The 17,332-nt window shown below is 61.2% G+C and overlaps 1 protein-coding gene across 2 annotated transcripts; it reads right to left on the bottom strand.

Annotated features, from left to right (window-relative positions):
• Positions 1 to 447: 447 nt before the first annotated feature.
• On the bottom strand, positions 448 to 16,859 carry TSC22D3 (TSC22 domain family member 3). Of its 2 annotated transcripts, none has more exons than XM_030967518.1 (3): positions 16,456 to 16,859; positions 2,277 to 2,328; positions 448 to 1,708 (listed from the first exon to the last, which is right to left on the bottom strand). In XM_030967518.1, exons 1-3 carry the CDS (start codon positions 16,776 to 16,778, stop codon positions 1,463 to 1,465), a joined length of 621 nt encoding a protein of 206 aa, XP_030823378.1. In that variant the 5' UTR covers positions 16,779 to 16,859; the 3' UTR covers positions 448 to 1,462. The 2 variants fall into 2 exon arrangements, with proteins under 2 accessions (XP_030823378.1, XP_030823379.1); XM_030967519.1 differs by lacking the exon at positions 16,456 to 16,859 and adding an exon at positions 2,615 to 2,785.
• Between the last annotated feature and the right edge of the window lie 473 nt (positions 16,860 to 17,332).

Below are 17,332 nucleotides of genomic sequence, written 5' to 3'. Positions count from 1 at the left end.
ATGGAAAAAAAAAACCCCACCCAAACAAAAAATATCAATGATGGCTGTGAGAACAAAAACACCAGAGGAAGAGCACAGCTGGGGGTACATACAGCTCCACACAGCCTGATAAGAGCCTCCTTTCTGCTTGTGCCCCCAAGTCTGCCCTGTACGGGTGTGGCACAGGGAACAGAGACCTGCAGGTTCACAACACTTTTCCCTACCACACATCCAGCCCCTGGAAGGGGCTGCCTGCTCATATTTCCAAAAATCCATCTTGGCTCAGCCAGGGCCATCTAGGGGGAACTAAACCCCACTGCAAAGGTGGGGAGCTGCCAGGTATTCCCAGCTGGGGAACAGCATCAGCCCAGTATCCTCACCAGTGCCATTCCAGCAATTCCCAGTCCCTTCCCCACTGCCACCACCCTCCCCCCCCTTCCCAGCCACAGACAGAGCTTAGGGCATGGGTATATATAAAAAGTAGACTTTATTGCCATTTCTATCTAGATTTACACAACAGTGTCACCGCTTCTGACATCAAAAGCAATGTCCCGTCACATCCCAGAGAACGGGCCAGGGACAGAGGGGAGCTCAGGAACACGGGCTGGCTCCTCCACCCCAGTGGGTTAGAGCACAACCTGCCTTGTGGCTCTGCCCAGTGCTCAGTCCAGATCCTCCCAGTGCTGCCGCATGGTTCTGACAGGTGGGATGCCAGAGAGGAGTGAATCTGCCCCCTCCTTGGTGCCACTCACAATAGTTGGCTGTCCACTGCCAGGTGCTCACCATTCCAGTCTGCCTTCGAATGCCCCAGATGTTGAGATGGGCATGGCTGACCCAGAGCGGGCACCCCACAGCCTCAGAGGCACCTCTTGTGCACGTTCATACAGCAATACAGCTACAGAAGATGCCCAAACTAACAAAACAAGCTTTTTTTCCTTGTAATCTCCACACTGCTGTGCGTTCAGCCACGGTCTACGCTGTAGCTGCCACCCCTGGTGCTGCTCAGTCTGGGTTGGGTTCCAGCAGCCTCCTGGGTGGCTCACGGGACACATCTGCTTTGCTCACTAAACATGGATCTCCCTCCAATGCCAGGCTTTGCCAGAAAGAGACACCCCCTGCAGAATGCAACCACGGCCTGGGGCTTGGCGTGCGCTCCTTCCAACCGCAGGTTACCATCATGGTGCCAAAGACTGCCCGGCTCTCCTCTTCAGCAGAGCCCGGGACAGGCACCACAGATCTCCTCCTGGCACCTGGTGGGCAGTTGGATGGGGAGGGGGGTCAGCTGCCCCTGTCTTCCTCGCAGAAGAGCATCCTCATGAAGGAGACGGCCACTGGCTCTGTGGGCTGGCCAGGGCTGCCCGAGGGGCACGGCTCAGTGCCAGGGTCTGGCAGTCCTTCGTGTGAGATGAAGGTGGAAACGATTTTGCAGGAGATTAAGTAGAAAGAGTTCTGTGGCTCTGCCCACCCCGAGGACAGAGCCACCTTACACCGCAGAGCCCCCGGAGTGCTGAGCCGGGGCAGCCACCCCGGGGCTCTGCTCCTCAGGGCACAGCACCTCTGCTGGGAGCCGGGACTGGAACTTCTCCAGCTGCTCAGGACTGGCCAGGGTCTTCAGGAGGCTGTTCTCACGCTCCAGCTGGGAGTTTTTCTCCAACAGTTCCTTGATTTGCTCTTTCAGGACCTCCACTTCCTCCCGCACAGCATACATTAGATGATTTTTCACAAGATCCTGCAAAAGGCCATGGAAGAGACCAGTTAATGGAGAGTTAATGCTCAGAGGGTTGATCCCTTCTGTTCCCAAGTGCTGGGACAAATGCCAAATGGTGCAGAAGCTTTTCTCAAGGACCACCCCTCCCCACCCCACTGCACTCTCGGAACCCTGGCCAGGGCTTGGTGCTCATCCAGCATAGCTCCCTCAGCCGCCACCTCTTTGGTCTCTCTGCATCTACAAGCACTTTCCAGCCCCCTCACCTACTCCGGCATTTGGGGGGCTGAAGTTCCCGAGCACCCAGGGAACCCGGCTCGGGCAACCCCAGACCCCGAAAGGCCCCTCCACGTCCACCCTCGTTCCCGGCGCACTGCGGAGCGGCTGGAGCCAATGAGCTTCGCGGCGGTCGCAGACAAAGAGGAGCTCTGCCTGGCAGCGGGATGGGGAGTGGGGACCCCCGTGGGCAGAGGGACCCCCCACCCTGGGCCGTGCACCCGCCCGGGAGCGGGAAGATCCCCCACCCCCGTGCACAGCACCCGCGGGGTGACGGGGGAAGGTGCGGGGAAGAAGGGGCAGAGCTGCTGCTCACCATCGCCTGCTCGATCTTGTTATCAATGGCCACCACGCTGGCTCCGGAGGCGCTGGAAGAGAGCGAGAGGCCGAGGGTCAGCACCGAAAACCTCCCTTCCCCAGGCGTCCGTGCACCGCGACACCTCGCCCCCAACCAGTGGATCGGGCGTCCTTCTCCCCAAGGGAATTCCTTAATTCAGGCACCGATGGCGTATGTCCTCTGCTCCCGGAGAAGCAATGCCCCCCCACCTCATTCCTGGGGCTCGCAGCAGCACCCCTCGGGCACTGGGACGCCCCTTCCCCCAGATCTCTGCGGCGAATGGCGGGGACGCCGCGGCGCACCGGGGCCGCCCCTACCTGTTGTCGAGCTTCACGGAGACTACATCCCCCCCGAGCAGGGAGGAGAAGAAGGAGATGGAGAAGTTGTGGAGCTGGTAGACAGCCACCTCCATGGGGGACTGGTACATGCCGGTGCTCATCGCTGCGGGCGCAGGGACACAGCCTCACACAGACGGAGCGAAACGCACTGCCCCGGCCTCCCCGCCGCCCTCGCTTATATTGGCGGCGCCCGCCCTGCCGGGAGGGGCGAACGCGGCGGAGACCGCCCGCCGCCCGCAGCGCCGCGCCGGGGGCTGCGCCGGTACTGCCCCCAGTACTGCCCCCGGTGCGGCACACTGCCCGCTCGGTACTGCCCCCGGTACTGCCCCCGGTGCGGCACACTGCCCGCTCGGTACTGCCCCCGGTGCGGCACACTGCCCCCTCGGTACTGCCCCCGGTGCGGCACACTGCCCGCTCGGTACTGCCCCCGGTACTGCCCCCGGTGCGGCACACTGCCCCCTCGGTACTGCCCCCGGTGCGGCACACTGCCCCCTGGTGCCGGTACGCCCCCGGTGCGGCACACTGCCCCCTCGGTACTGCCCCCGGTGCGGCACACTGCCCGCTCGGTACTGCCCCCGGTACTGCCCCCGGTGCGGCACACTGCCCCCTCGGTACTGCCCCCGGTGCGGCACACTGCCCCCTCGGTACTGCACCTCTCTACAGCCCCTCTGCCCTTTCCAGTTAAACCACAGCACGGCGCAGTCCCAGCGCAAGGACCCCGCGCTTCAGCACAGTCCCCCCCAATCTGCACCCCCACTCCACACTCCTCGTCTGTTGCAAGCAGAGTCCTGGGACCCTCAGCACCCCTCGTACAACCCCCCATAGCCCACAAGCCTCAGCATCCCGTTCCTGTGCTCCTGGGCTCCCAGGACGGGGATTCAGTCGGGGGGACACATGCATCTGCCTGGGGGCTGGGAGAAACGGTGAACCCGGTCTGCATTTGGAGATGCAGCCTGCAGGTCCCGCACAGTAAGGCCCCGTGACTGTGAAAGGGAGGCAGGAGGGAAAGGGGAGCCATGGGCATTCAAAATAGAACCCGGATGGCAAAATAGAAACGTTAGTGAAAAACAGAAAGGGGCTGCTAAAAACCGGGGTGAATAAGAGAAACAGGTGTGTAAAACAAACGGAAACAGGAGGGACAAACAAGAGAAACGAGAGCAGAAAAACAACCCAGGCGTAAAAAACAACTCCAGGAGGAGAAATGAAAACCTGCACGCAGAGAAAACCCGGGATACAGAACCAACCCAGGGTACAGAACACACCCTGAAGTTGCAGAAAAACAGCTGCGGAGTGCAGAACAGCCCCCAGATACAGAACAAAGCAGAGGTACAAAACGAACTCGGGGTACAGGGCAAAACAACCCCAGGGTGCAGAGCCAACCCGGTGTGCAGAACCAGAAATCTAGGGTGCAACACATTGACCTTGCGGTGCACAACAAATTCGGGCTACAGAACATGCCCTGGGTGCAGAACAACAACCAAGGGATGCAGAGCAAACCTGGGGTCCAGAACAAAATCGGGCTCCGTAACAAACTCGAGAGCACTAAACACCATCACCCCTGGGTGTCAGAACAGTCCGGGGTTACATAACAACGACCCGGGGGCGCTGCGGCCGCGCGGAGCTCGGAGCGCTCCCGAACGCGCCCTCGGCTCGGCGGCCCCGCCCAGCGTTACATAACCGCGCTGCGGGAGGGCGCCCCCCCGCGGGCACGAGCAGCACCGCAGCGGCTGGGGCGGGGGTCCGCAAAGCCGCGCGGAGCGGCGTCCCCGTGCACGCGCGCTGCCGTCCCCGTGTGCGCGCACTGCCGTCCCCGTGTGCGCGCGCTGCCGTGTAAGCCCCGCGGGCACGACGGGTCCTTCCCGCGTTCACAGAGCGATTTATACATAAAGCAAGTGGGTCTCCTCCGAGAAATGGAAGCAGGGCCCCTAAAACGCCCCCAGCATCCTAGGGGCTGGGGTGGCACTGCCCACCCGGTGCTGCCTCCACTGCCCTTGGCTGCCCACTTATCTCTGCCGTCTGGATCTGGGGGAACTTTGCCCAGTGGTTGCCTGCTGCCTCTGACCCCGGGGGCTCATCCCCTGCTGGGCATGGTGAGGCTGATGCTGGATGGCAGACCCCACACACGGCATGGTATCCAAGAAAGAGTTAGTGTTGGCAGGGCATGTGCACTCCAGGGATGCTGCAAAGGACACTCAGCACCCCGATCCAGGGGGTACTGAATATGGCTGGCACTTGGCTGTTGGGAGAGGCCAAGGAACCCTGACTTGCGGGTGTGCTGCTGTGCCCCTTCCTCGAGCAGGGAGGGAGAGCAGAGTGGAATTTCCCCATCAGAAATGGAAACTGAGGCACAGTGCAGCACACCTGCTGCTGGGAGCAAGACCTAGCCAGGCAGGTTCCCACAAACCCCATCCCAGAGCAGAGTGAGGATGCTGTGCTGTCTGTGAACTGCAGCCAGGACATGTGGGTGCCCTAGGACATGCAGGTTTGATGTGGGGATGTAGGAAAGCATTTTCTCCCTGGTGGGCCCATCTGGGACGTGGGGGAGGAATTATGCACATCCCCCTGTGTCAGCACTACTCCGGCCCCTGCAAAGCTGCTGTACAGGGGCTGCGCAGGGTGCTGGCACTGAAGAGAGTAGGCAGGTGTCTGTCCCCCAAGCACCGAGGCTGGCCTGTGCTCCTCCCCTCACCCATTGCAGGCCCAACTTACCAGTCCCTCCTTCTGAAGAGGCTCGGGGAGTATGGCGGCTGGAAGGCCATGCCACCCGTGACCCTGCTCCAGCCCCTCTGCTCCTAGCAGCGATGCTGGCTCTGCCTGTGGCTGCGTCCCCCCAGCTTGCAGTGGCAGAGACAGCCTGGGTGTTGGCTGCATCCAGGGGCTCCAGCCACAGGGTAAACACGCTGGGAGATGACCTCAGCTGCACTCAATTGGCCCTTTCAAGGCCAATGGCCAGTGTGCCATCCCGAGCTGCGCGGGTGCCCCCCTCCCTGGGGAGATGAAAGACCTCTGTGTGCACTTGTCCCCAGAGTGGCTGGTGGTGGGCTTGGTGGCAGCCCCTGGAACACAGCTTTGTCCCCCCGCTGGGACAAGTCCAGACCACCCACACCAGGGGTCCTGTGAACTGAGTTTGTCACTGCAGCTCATGAAGCATGCTGCTTTCACTGGGGAGAAGACAGGAGAGATGGGGGGAGCATTTTCTCCTACAGTTGTGCCACCTCCTGTCTTCTGCAGAGATGTCAACAGCAGGGAGATGGGGTGGGTGGACCCCAGCCTGCCCCCAGCCCTGGCAGCTGTGCCTCTGTCCCACACCTCCTGCAATATTGCGCCTCCAGTCCTGGTTCAGCCTCCTTCCCCAAGGAAGCCCTAAATCATTAGTGGCAGAGACCAAGGGCTCCAGAACCGGCAGACCAGAGCCTGGCTGGCGGTCCTTGTCTCACAGCTTGAAGTTCCTGGTCCCTGCCTGGTATCTTTCTGATGCAGCACTCAGGCACCAAGGACTGAGAAAAAAATCCAGATATTTCTGCAGCTACTGGAGTGCAGCTAGAAAATGCTTTGGGGGGAGATTGCTTCAGCTCTGCCACCTCCAATATCTTCCCCATGGAGCTGGGAGTACTGCAAAAATAAACTGGACTAAGTCACCGATTTCCCTGCAGTCCTCCTGGGTCTTTCCACCCAGCCCTGCCCACATCACTGCTCAGGACATGGGTTCCTCACTTAGGCTGGGCAGGATGCTGTTGGCCTTCGAGAGGCCGCAGCAAGGGATGCTCTGGAGGATGAAGAAACAGAAGTTTCTTTCCTGGCATTCAGTAAACGAAGGATCCCTATGCAGCCCGTGGCCAGGGCAGGTCAGGCTGGGCAGGGGACTGCAGCCCCCCTTGCAGCTCCACATCTCACGTGGGGGCTCCTGAGTGTGTAGTGGGGTGCACACAACCAGGGTGCACCCTGCAGCCCCCACAAGCAAGCGCTGCCTGCCCATGTGCGTGCACACACAGCACACCCACACACCCACGTCGCCTGCATGCACACGTGTGTTTGCAGCCCACACGAGCGTGTGCTCTGCACACAGGGGCACACCCTGCACATGCATGTGCACATTGGTGCACCCTGCTTGCACACATGTGCAAGCACGTTAGTTTAGTACCTGGAGCTGATGATCTTGAGGGTCTTTTCCAACCTGAACACCTCTGTGACTCTGTGACACACACTTTGTGTGCCAAACAAATGCTGCTGTTCTGCATGCAGATGCACGAGCGCTGCTGGCACCCCCTGCACATGCTGCCCTGACTAACAGTGATGCCCAGCCCTGCCTGCACACCCTGTCAGCGGCACAGGGCAGCTCCGTGTGCCCCTGCACAGCAGGAGGGCACCCCCAGCCCTCAGGTATCACCTGCAGCCCTGCTGCCACCTCCACAGTGGGAGCAGCAGCTCCCAGCTCTGCTGGATCCTGCTCTGTGCCAGCTCTCTCCAGGAGTTCCTCCGAGCTGCCCCAATGCCCCCACAGCAGCAGGGTCCTACATGGGGCTCCAGCTGCACCCCAAGTGGTGGGGGGGCCCTTTCCTAGCACACCACAGCCCTGGCCTTGCCAGGCTGCTAGCAGCCACCTCCTCTCCCATCACCTGCTCCTGCTTCTCCGAGCAGAGCAGGGTGGGCAACATGCCACCTCGCTCTTCCTAAGGAGCAGGTCACCATGGACTCACAGTTACCCTATGGCACCAGTGATGGGTGCTTGGAGCAGGCTGGGCAAGAGGGGCCAGTGGTGTGAACTGTATTCCTGAGGCAGCATGGCAGCTCCTGCATCTGCACACAGTGACAGGAGGTTCATCAGACTGGGCCCGGCTCGTGCCTGTGGTTATTTTGGTAACAGTGACAGCAGCCGCAATACAGGGCAGTTGTGACACCAACTGTTGTGCTCTCTGGGGAAAACAAGCACCCACAGTTGTCATCAAGCAGTGAGGAGAGGTGGTGACACCAGCCAATGATGATATCACCCCAGCAGTGGCCCTGCAGGACACCCCAAAGCTGCCAGCAGCCCCTCAGCCCTTATACAGCCTATGCCTCAGCCCAGAAGATGCCAGCCCCCCTACTGGGTGACATTAAGTGACAACCCCTCCTCAGCAATGGGACTTGGAGTTCTGCAGCCACCACACAGCTCTGCCAGGCTGGAGAAAGGGGTGATAGGGAGGAGGATGAGGGGATTATCTCTTGCTGCCTGGCATCCCACACCTGCACAGTGCTGTGGGTCAGGGGACATGCCCTCTCCTCACAGCCCCGGGGACAAGCCGTTCTTTTGTACTGAGCCCTGTGTGTTGGACCTGCTCCAGGCACTGCAGTGCCACACACCAAAGGATGCTCCTGTCCTGGTAGTGGCTGATGGAGCTGGAGGGGTGGTTGGGGCTTCAGGAGCAGCCCTGGCTCCCCAGACTTGGCTCTCTCCCTGCTCCAGGCTGTGCTCATGGCTCCGTGGCACTTTTCCTGGCTTGCTCTCTCCCAAGGACTCAGCTCAATGGGAGGAAGGCCCTTCAGAGGGTCTGAGGCGTGGGAAATGTTTATAGCCTGGCCTCAGAGACACTGGAGAGCAAACTGGGAAAGGCGCAGAGCCAAGGCTACCCAGGCTGCTCTGCAGAGCCAAATCTCCTGCTCCAAGGGTCAGAGCAGAGTGGGAGAGGAAAAGCTACTGCTTGCAAACACAGCTAAGAAAACTCTGCCTGTCATGGCCCAAAATCCTACAACTATGGTGGTACCAGCCAAGGGACTGGGAATGCCAGCACCAGGGCATCCTAACCATGCCCTGCAGGAACGGGGGGAAGTGTGGCTGGGGACACTGGTGATGGCTGGGGCCTGTGGTTGCCTCTGGCAGGAAGGGCTGGGTGTGGGACAGGGCCGAGGAGCTCCAGGTCTTGTCCAGCAGCTCTATCCTGGTTCTGGGAAAGGAGAGGTAGTGCTAGGGGCTGCCCACGGGCAAACAGGCAGCTGAGTCTGCCATGGAATCCCAGGATCCTGAACAGCAACTGCCTGCCCTATGGCACTGGCGTGGGGCTTTTGTGCCAGTCCCAAGGGCTGTGGGCCTAGCACTGCCAGAGCACACCAGTTGTCCAGATCTTGGTTTCCTCCTCCTGGAGATTCCCTGGCTGAGCTGCTCCCTGAGGCCTGGGACTACCCTCCAGCTCAGCTGGTGCCTCCTAGGAGCTGTGTGAGACATGCAGAAGCCCCATGCAACCAGGAACCCTGTGACATGGGGGCACGGGTCATGCCCGTCAGAGCCTTGGAGGGGTCATAAATCCCCCAACTCAGGGCATGTGCTGCTCCAGAACAGCAGGTAACCACTCCTGGGCACACCTGGATGTGCCTGGGTAAGGAGGCACCCCCTGCCTGCAGAGCTGGTGCTGGTGGCCTTGCCTGGTCCCAGTCCTAAACCAGGGGACACCAGAGTCATGTGTGGCCCGTCACAGAGGTGGTGGCCCCTGACACGCTGGGGAAGCCCAGGGACGGTTTCAGTGAGGGAAGGCCAGAGGGAACCTACCCCTGGGAAGGCTGACAGGGAACATGTGTTCCTTCCCTTCATGCCCAATGGAGGCAGAGTGAGCTCTGTGGCCACGGGCAAGGGACACAGGTGACCCACCCCACCAGGCAGCAGGCATGGGCAGGGATTGTGGTGTGGAGACTCCTCCAACCTGTCAGGCTGGAGGCAGTGTGGGGTGGTGGAGGGAGCCCTGGTAGGCTCCTGTGTCCAGCTGTGGGGCTGACTGCTTCCTCTGATAAAGGTACTTGGCTGTACTCCCAGTTCTGTTTTTTTCTAGCATGCGAGTGCACACCCTCAAGCCAGCCTGCTGAGAGCTGCAATTTTTCTTTAACTTTGTCTCTAGACCCTCTTCTTCCTCCTGTGCCCCTAGCAGGAGTTGCCTCCCAGCAGTAGTGTGAGGAGGGGAGGTCAGAGAGGACCCAGTTTCAGCCACACTGGAAGCCAGAGAGGACCCAGTTCCCTTCTCACCATGTTGGAAGCCCCCAGAATCACAGCTTCCCCAGGCATTCTGGTATAGGAGAGGAAGAGGAAAAAAGGCTCATTGGGTTGTTGCTGGCCCTGGATCATGTGGCCAAACATCCTACCTTGCTGGTGTTTGTCAACACCAGCCCCATGCTGCTGCTGCAAACGCAGTGCAGACACCCTGGTGCGGTGGTATTTTGCCAGGGACTGTGGGGCACCCTCGCACCTCACTGCTCCCCCCAAAGGGTCCCACAGCTGCCAAATGCTGAGGTGAGAGTGCCAGGCATGGCACAGCCCAGTGAAAACCCTGCAGCTTTCTCTGAGCACCATGCCAGCTGTTGGGGCAGTGCAGCTAACCTCCACCATGCTACCGGCTCCCATGGACCAGGGATGCCCAGCCCCAGGGAGGATTGCAGGCTGAACCCTTGGCAGAGCTTTAATCCACAAATCTGTCTGCAGAGCAAAGTGTTTCACACCCAGGGGCCGGGCTGGAGTGCTGTCATTGAACTCAGTGTTATCGCTCCCTGCTTACCTGTGCCCTGCCCCGGCGCTCCTGCCAGCCACGGCTCTGAACTCCAGAACTGCCCTTGCTTCTGAGCTTACTGGGTTATCATGGAGAGCCCAAACTGGATCACCCCCATGTCCTGGGTGCTCTTTTCTGGTCCACTTTCAGGGGAGTGGGGATAGAGCATAGGTGGTTGCAGCACGGAAGGGACCTCCCAGAGCAGGAGGGCTACGCGGTGCCCTCGCACCCCACAGCAGGCAGGCGGGAGGATGCCAGCCCGGGCTCTGCCTCCCCAGCCCCCCTTCAGCTTCGCAGGGATCCTCAGCCCGAGAGAAGAACCCCGAAGCAGGGCCTCTGGCATCCTCCAAAAACAATCCCAGGCCCCTTTTCAGGCAGGAGCAGGCGCTCCAGAGCCCTGCTAGGTGCTAGTAGCTGCTGCCCTGCAGCGTGCAGGAGTGCCCGCTCACTAATTGGGAGGCAGCTCGTTATGTAATGAGGACAGAGGCAGGGGAGCTGCGAGAGCTGGGCAGCACACCCCACGCTACCAAATCTGCTCTTCCAGCCCAGAATAAGCCCCGTTTATGGAACCCCTCAAGCCCTTCACTGGCCCCTTCCACAGGTGCTGGAGCCTGGTGCTCTCCTGCCTGGCCCAATGCTTGAGGGGAGCCCCAGCAGGAGCCCCAGCAGCCCCACAATATCTGAGGGACAGCTGGACCCCAGTGGGGGTGCAAAGCCCCGCAGAGCTGACCCGGCAGGGGCTGGGGGCAGAGGAGCTGTGCTCGGCTGGCACCCACAGCAGGTCAGGCAAGGACACGTAGGGCAGCACAGCTTCAGCAGAGACGGTTATTAATACCCTGCCTGGCCTTTGCATGGAATCCCGGGCATTTCAAATCAGGGACCTTCACTGAAACCCTGCCGTCACTGACATTTCAGAACAATAACAATGTGAAAGACAATCGGTTCCTGGCAGGATGTATACCTGTGGTGCTGGCGAGGCTCTCTGTGTGCCCAACCTCAGCAGCCAGCTATCACCTCGCTTGTGCCAACCCTTGGGAACAACCCGAGCACACCCCCTGCCTCCAAACCACCCGGAGCAGTCCTGCTCCTTTTCACAGGCATGTCACTGTGATGGTCTCACTAAAGGACATGGAAATGTCTTGTCCTGCCCCATGGCATCTACCACCCTCTGCCAATCTGGACAGGGCTGTCATCCCCAGGGAATTGCAGGTGAGGGTGGCAAGGACTGGATCCCACTCTGATCCTGGAGTCTGAAGGGCCCAGAGCTTCTTCTCTGCCACTAGAGTTGTTCTGCAGCAAAACCCCCTCAAATATATATATAAATCTCAGCACACAGACAGAGGATGATCTCCTGTCCCAAAGCCAGCCACGTTCTGCACCTGGATAAATATAACTCAGAGCTCATTTGCAAAGCATCGGGATGGGTTGTAGCCTCTCTTGCCTCTCCAGTCCTCTTCCCCCAACACACACCCTGGGGTAAAGTTGGAGATGATGACCTCAGAAGTCTTTTCCAACCTAATGGGTTCTGTGATTCTCTGCCCTCTCCCAACAGGGCCTCAGTCCTTCCCAAGAGCAGGATCCACCTGGAGCCTCACTTGCCCTGGCAGTCCACATGAAGCACACAGACCCATACATGGTCACGTCCCCTGGGCACACACACAGCTGCCAGGCTCTGACAACATATATCCCAAGCCTTTCCAAGCCCTTTGGTCCCATGCAGGTCACGATGCTCCCCCAAAGTACAGAGTCAGCTTTAACCCTCTTTGTGCTGGGCAGTGGCCAAGGAGGTGGTGTCAGGTCCCAGCAGAGACTGTCCAGGATCAGGCCATGTCTCACCAGGAAAGGATAATGTGATGCTGGAGAGAGGGGGCATGATGCTGGGATCAGGGCAGAGCCCTGCAGCCTCCTTCAGCTCCAACCTCTTCCTCACCTTTACAGTTCAAAGCTGGAAAAAATCCTGTCCAGCCTTTTCCCCATAGGGCCATGCTGTCATCCCTGCCTGACCTTGGGACACCTACCTCTGCCTGTGCAGAGCCAAATGCCTGTCCTAGCAGATGGGTAGTGCTGGAGAATCCCCAGAGAACCAAGATGACAGGCTGTTGGGAAGCTGACGTTGGCATCACCAGACTGGCTCAGCTGTGCCAGCCGCCTTGGCCATAGCCTTGTGGTCAGGGGCAAATGATTCCCTCCCAAGGGGCTGGAGGGGCTGAGCATGGCTCTCCTGTGCTCCAGAGAGTGTTGAGAATATCCTTCTGGAGGGAGCTGGGTCTTGCAGGAGCAGGCAGGGATGGGCATGATGCATGGCGTGGCACAGGCTGCTGCCAGCCCTGCCGAGCCCTGCCAACCCAGTATGCTGTGGCAGAGCCCCTGTGAGCCTCATCTGCTGGGTCATGGGGTGGGGGTCCCAAGGTATTGAGATGCCCATGATGGAGACCACAGCAAGCTGAGCCAGCTGCCTGCCTGACATCTTCCCGAGGGTGGGAGGATTTGGGTATGCCAAGGTAAGCACCTCCCAGCAGTACAAGCTACTCCCTGCCACTGAAACAACATCTCCCCAGCGCCTCAGTGGTGTGCAGGGCTTGCAACCAACACTGCAGGCCACAGGTCAGGCCATGTGCATCTCTGTGCTGTGGGAGCAAAGCAAAGAAAGCCCTGGTGGATGGTTCTGGAGGGCAGGGGGACTCTCCTGCCCCCCTCCATGGCACAGCTGTCCCAGGGCCAGAAGAAGGAGAGTAGCACAGTTCAGTCCTACACCCACACTTCTCTCATGCTTTCTCATGGCCCCTCTCCCCATCAATGTGTCCTTGTTGCTTCAGCCCACTCGACCAGCTGGAATGCTTGCCCTGGCCCTGCCACCTCGGGATGCCCTTTATGCCCTGGCTCCTCTCCTCCTGCATTGCTGCTGCAAAGTGACACCCGACAGACAGGAACAAGTGGTGCTGTGACACAAATGCCACTCTGGTACTGCTGCCCTGGCAGTTCTTGCTTGCTGGCCTGCCCTTACATCGGGAAAGGCAGTGCTGCCCTTGCTTTGCCCAAATTCATGCTTCCCCCAGCCCCTCACACAGAGCTTCCCTGCCTCCCTGTGACTCCCACGGCTTGCCCAGGCCTGGGAGAAAGTGGCCCTCAGCTCCTTTCATGGCTCAGACCAAAGGATGGGTCACTGCCCAACCTGTTGGAGTGGGCAGCAGCTCTGGCAGTGCCTACAGATGATCTGGCTATGCAGAGGTGTCCCCTCACAGCCTGGAGCAGGATGGGCACAGGCTGGCCAGGCTGCCAAGTGTTGCCTAGGAGTGGCTGGGCAGGAATGCTGGCACACCTGGCTGATGTGGGCAAGCGGGCTGGTATGTACCTCCTCTTCCCACCCAGAGCCAGGCAGATCCCGCCAGGGGGGCTGCTTCCCCTGCAGGGCCGACCTCCTCCCACACCCCTGGCTCCCCTCAGCCACCTGGCCCAGGAAAAGGTGCCATGTGGTCATGGGCCTGCTCTCCCTGGCCTACACTCAATTGGGCTTGTGTTTGGGTGTGGGATAATGTTGACATTACAAAGGGACGGCAAAGAGGTATTACAGAGGGACAGCTTTCTGCCCACTTCACTGGCACCTGCAGGGAGAAGGTGTGCCCAGCCAGGGCAGTGGCAGCTGTCCTCCCTATACCTGCTGCTTCCATGTGAGCATGGTCCCTCAGCACTGCTGAGACTTCCCTGGAAAGCAGTTTGTGATGCCCTGTGTGAGGACACGGTGGGGAGAAGCCCTTTCTGCACAGGATCCTGTGCACTCCTGAAACAGCAGGGCTTTCTGCAGGAGTATGAGCCCTGGAGGCAATTGGTCCAGAGCATGCCTTCCTTGTGCATCCCTAACAATATCCCTGCTGTGAGCAAAGGGTATAGAGAGCGTGGCAGGAACCACCCAGCCAGAGAAACCCGCAGAGACAGGTTAGACATGCTGAAATATGTGTTGTCTGAGAAGCCCAGCACTGATCTGACCCTGAGTTGTCTCCAGCCAGGCCCAGAGCCAGACTCAACTCTGGGTTTAGGATCTTGGGCATCCCATGCTGTCCTGGATGTCAGCTACATACGAGGATGTGTATCCACACATCTTTCCCCTCTTCCTGTGCTGCTGTAGGAGCACATCAGCCAAAACAATGGGCACCAAATGGTTTGGGTTCCCTGGTGCCAGCAGCAGGGTGCCCTTATCAGGCATGTTATCGGGGTGTTCCTCTGGCACCCACAATCCTCCGCTGTGTATGCTATCTCCTCTTGGATGTGTTGGCTCATTCCCCAGAAGGAGAAAGTTCAGGCTGGAGCAAAACAACTGCAAACACAGGTGTGGGCACACCTAGCTCCAGTGCCTGGGGCCATGCACCCAGCTCCCCCATGCTGTGCCACCTAGGGGTGGCGGGGGATCACCCAGGCAGCCTCCAGACCGAGGTGCCTGCACACTGGGCATGATAGAGGGACATAGCTTTGCACCACACCATAGCACAGCCTGTGACAAACACAATGCATGGAGCTTCTCGGCACACATCACACAACAGGGCATGGAAGGCAGGCAGCAAGGAATGCTAAGGCACACTGACAGAGAGAAATCCTTGTCCCTTAGCATCTCTGCTCACTCCCTACCTCACCAGGAGCACCACAGGTCCTGCTCCAGTAGCGATGAGTTTGAAAGCAGCCTGCAGTGCCCATATCAGCGGCCTCTGGCCCACAGGCACTGTCACTGACTGCCCCAGTGAGCCGCCCAGGTGCTTGGCTCTGACCCCAGCCCTGGTAGCCCGTGCTGGGGACAACGTCTTGCTTCCCCCTTCACCCACGGTGCCAACTTGCTGCAGCCTCCGGGGAGAAGGGGAACCTCTCGCTCCTGTTCCTTCTCAGCGGGGTAGGTTCACTGCTCCCTGTACGGGCCAGGCACCAGCGCCTTGGCAGGTGTCCCAGCTCCTCCCTCCCCACCTGAGCGGCAGCTCGGCGTTATGTAAGTGCAGGAAGAGCAAGGCCGGCTCGAGGCAGCAGCCTCTCGGCGTCAGACGCCGCTGGGCGAGGAGGCGGGAGTGCGCCGGGGTGGCTCACACGCGTGGGGCAGCCACGTGTGAGCCCACCCGCTGCCGCTCCCGCACAGCCCGGGAGCACGCCCGCGCTGCCTGTGGTGGGAAGGGGATGGTGAGGTGTCTCTGATCGCCTGGGCGCCGCTCCCCGTGCGCAGCATCCACCCATGGCGGAGCAGCAAGCCCCAGAGCCGCTGCCCGCCGTGCCGACATCTGTACCTGAGGCACTGATGGGCCACAGGTCTCCCCAGGGTAGTGGATGTGTCCCACCTGCTGAAGACACTGGAAGTCTCGGGCACCTGCGGCACTACTGGCACAGCTCAGCTCTCTCGGGCTGAACTGGGGAGACCCAGACCTGCTAGCCCCCATACAGGCTGCTCCCACACAGAGTGTCACCAGAGCCAGCCCCACAGAGCGCCAGTGCAGGACCTGAGACAGCTCTGTCCACTCCTCTCCCCTGGGGTTCACCTCATCAGGGCTGGGGAGCCTCCAGAGTGGTAGCCCCTAGGACCTCCTGTTCAGTCTCTCCTGTTCTCGCTGCTAGAGGAGGGAGCAGGGCAGACCCCGCAGTCCTGCCTCCTCAGTCTGCCAGGGAATGGATGGGAGCAGCCCCCAGCACGTTCAGCTGTGGGGACAGGCAGCCTGCCCCGAGACCAACTCGGGCAGGGCAGAGCCGCTTTCCAGGCACGGGAAGTACCACTCCAGGCCAAACCTGTGTCCACTCCGGGGAGGGCCAGGGGAGCTGCTGAAAGGACAGGAGCTGGCACTGGGACTCTCAGACTCCCTACCCAGGCTCTCAGTGACGCTCAAGATGGCTTTCGAGGCAGCACAGCTGCTTCCCAAGGAACCTGCTGCGCTCTCCACGCAGGATGGGGCCGATGCCTGTCTGTCGCTGGACACTATCCATGCCCCTGCGGGCACTGTCTGTGTGGACAGAGGTAGCCAGGGAGATGAGCACACAGTCCAGCGGCCAAGACACACAGCTGGGGGCTGTTGTCACTGCCCGGCAGACACAGGGCACCACAAGACAGGCACGGCGGGCACGGCAGAGCAAAGCCACCCGGACCCGCACCCAGGGATGGGCTGGCACCACGTACGGACTCCGTGCCAGACGCGGCTTCTCCCCACCCAGATTCCACGGCCGCCGACACCCCCCAGCTCCGGGGTCACACGAGTCCCCTTCTCTTGCCAGCCCCACACCGCTGCCAGCTCCGAGCCCGCTGCCCCGGGGCACCCGGCCCCCAGCAGCTCACAGGCTCCTGGCGGGGACACCCACCTGTGGAAGAGGAGGAGGATGGAGAGCAGGGTCTGGTCGATATTCCTGTTGCAGATACCCTGGTTGAAGAGGTAGCAGGGGTCCCGCACGACGGGTTCCAGCGAGTCCTGGCGCATGATGGAGCTCAGCTTGTCAGTGTTGAGGTTCTGTCGGACCAGCTGCTCCCGCAGCTGCCGGAAGCTGCTCACGGTGGGGCTGCCCGGGTTGTTGTTCTCGCCCCCGGCCCCCTCCTCCAGCCCGCTCCGGTTGGCCAGATCCAGGCAGCAGCTGCAGCAGTCCAGCCCCACGGGCGACCGGCACTCCTCCGTGGGCGACGAGGACATCCCGGGGGGCCCCGTGCCTGGCCACGGCGGCGACGCCGGGGCCGCTCCCGGGGCCGCGGAGGGCGAGCGGCTGCAGGACGTGCCCGGTGCCGAGCGCCGCGAGCGGCCCCCGCCCGCCCCGCTCCCGTTCCGCCCGCCCCGGCCCCGCCCCAGCCCCGCCCGCCCCGCCCCCGTTCCGCCCGCCCCGCCCCCGTTCCGCCCCAGCCCCGCTCCGCCCCGCCCCCGTTCCGCCCGCCCCGCCCCCGTTCCGCCCCAGCCCCGCTCCGCCCCGCCCCCCGTTCCGCCCGCCCCGCCCCCCGCCCCCGTTCCGCCCCGCCCCCGTTCCGCCCCGGCCCGGCCCCGCGCATCCTGCCGCCGCCGCTCCGCCCCGGCCCCGCTCCGCCCCGAGCAGCCGTTCCCCGGCAGCGCACCCACCCCACGCCTAGGGCCGGGAGAAGCTGGCGAATTGTAACATGAGGTGACGTGGGGTGACGAAGGGCCACGATGCCCCTTTCCCGGTGGGGACCCTTGCCCCGCTCTGTGCTTTCCGGGGGTGGCGTGGGCGCCGAGGAGGC

This window comes from Camarhynchus parvulus, chromosome 4A, assembly GCF_901933205.1.
Source record: "Camarhynchus parvulus chromosome 4A, STF_HiC, whole genome shotgun sequence".
Classification (NCBI taxonomy): domain Eukaryota; kingdom Metazoa; phylum Chordata; class Aves; order Passeriformes; family Thraupidae; genus Camarhynchus; species Camarhynchus parvulus.
Note: the sequence above shows the minus strand (reverse complement) of the source record. Positions and strands in the feature narration are given on the sequence as shown.

What these genes read in the sequence shown, in the direction of transcription:
- TSC22D3 (XM_030967518.1), bottom strand. Translation starts at nt 16,778, where the DNA reads ATGTCCTCGTCGCCCACGGAGGAGTGCCGGTCGCCCGTGGGGCTGGAC. An exon ending in ATCCTCCTCCTCTTCCACAG is followed by an intron (nt 2,329 to 16,455) that starts GTGGGTGTCCCC and finishes GCTCTCTTCCAG; the next exon opens with CGCCTCCGGAGCCAGCGTGG. An exon ending in ACAAGATCGAGCAGGCGATG is followed by an intron (nt 1,709 to 2,276) that starts GTGAGCAGCAGC and finishes GGCCTTTTGCAG; the next exon opens with GATCTTGTGAAAAATCATCT.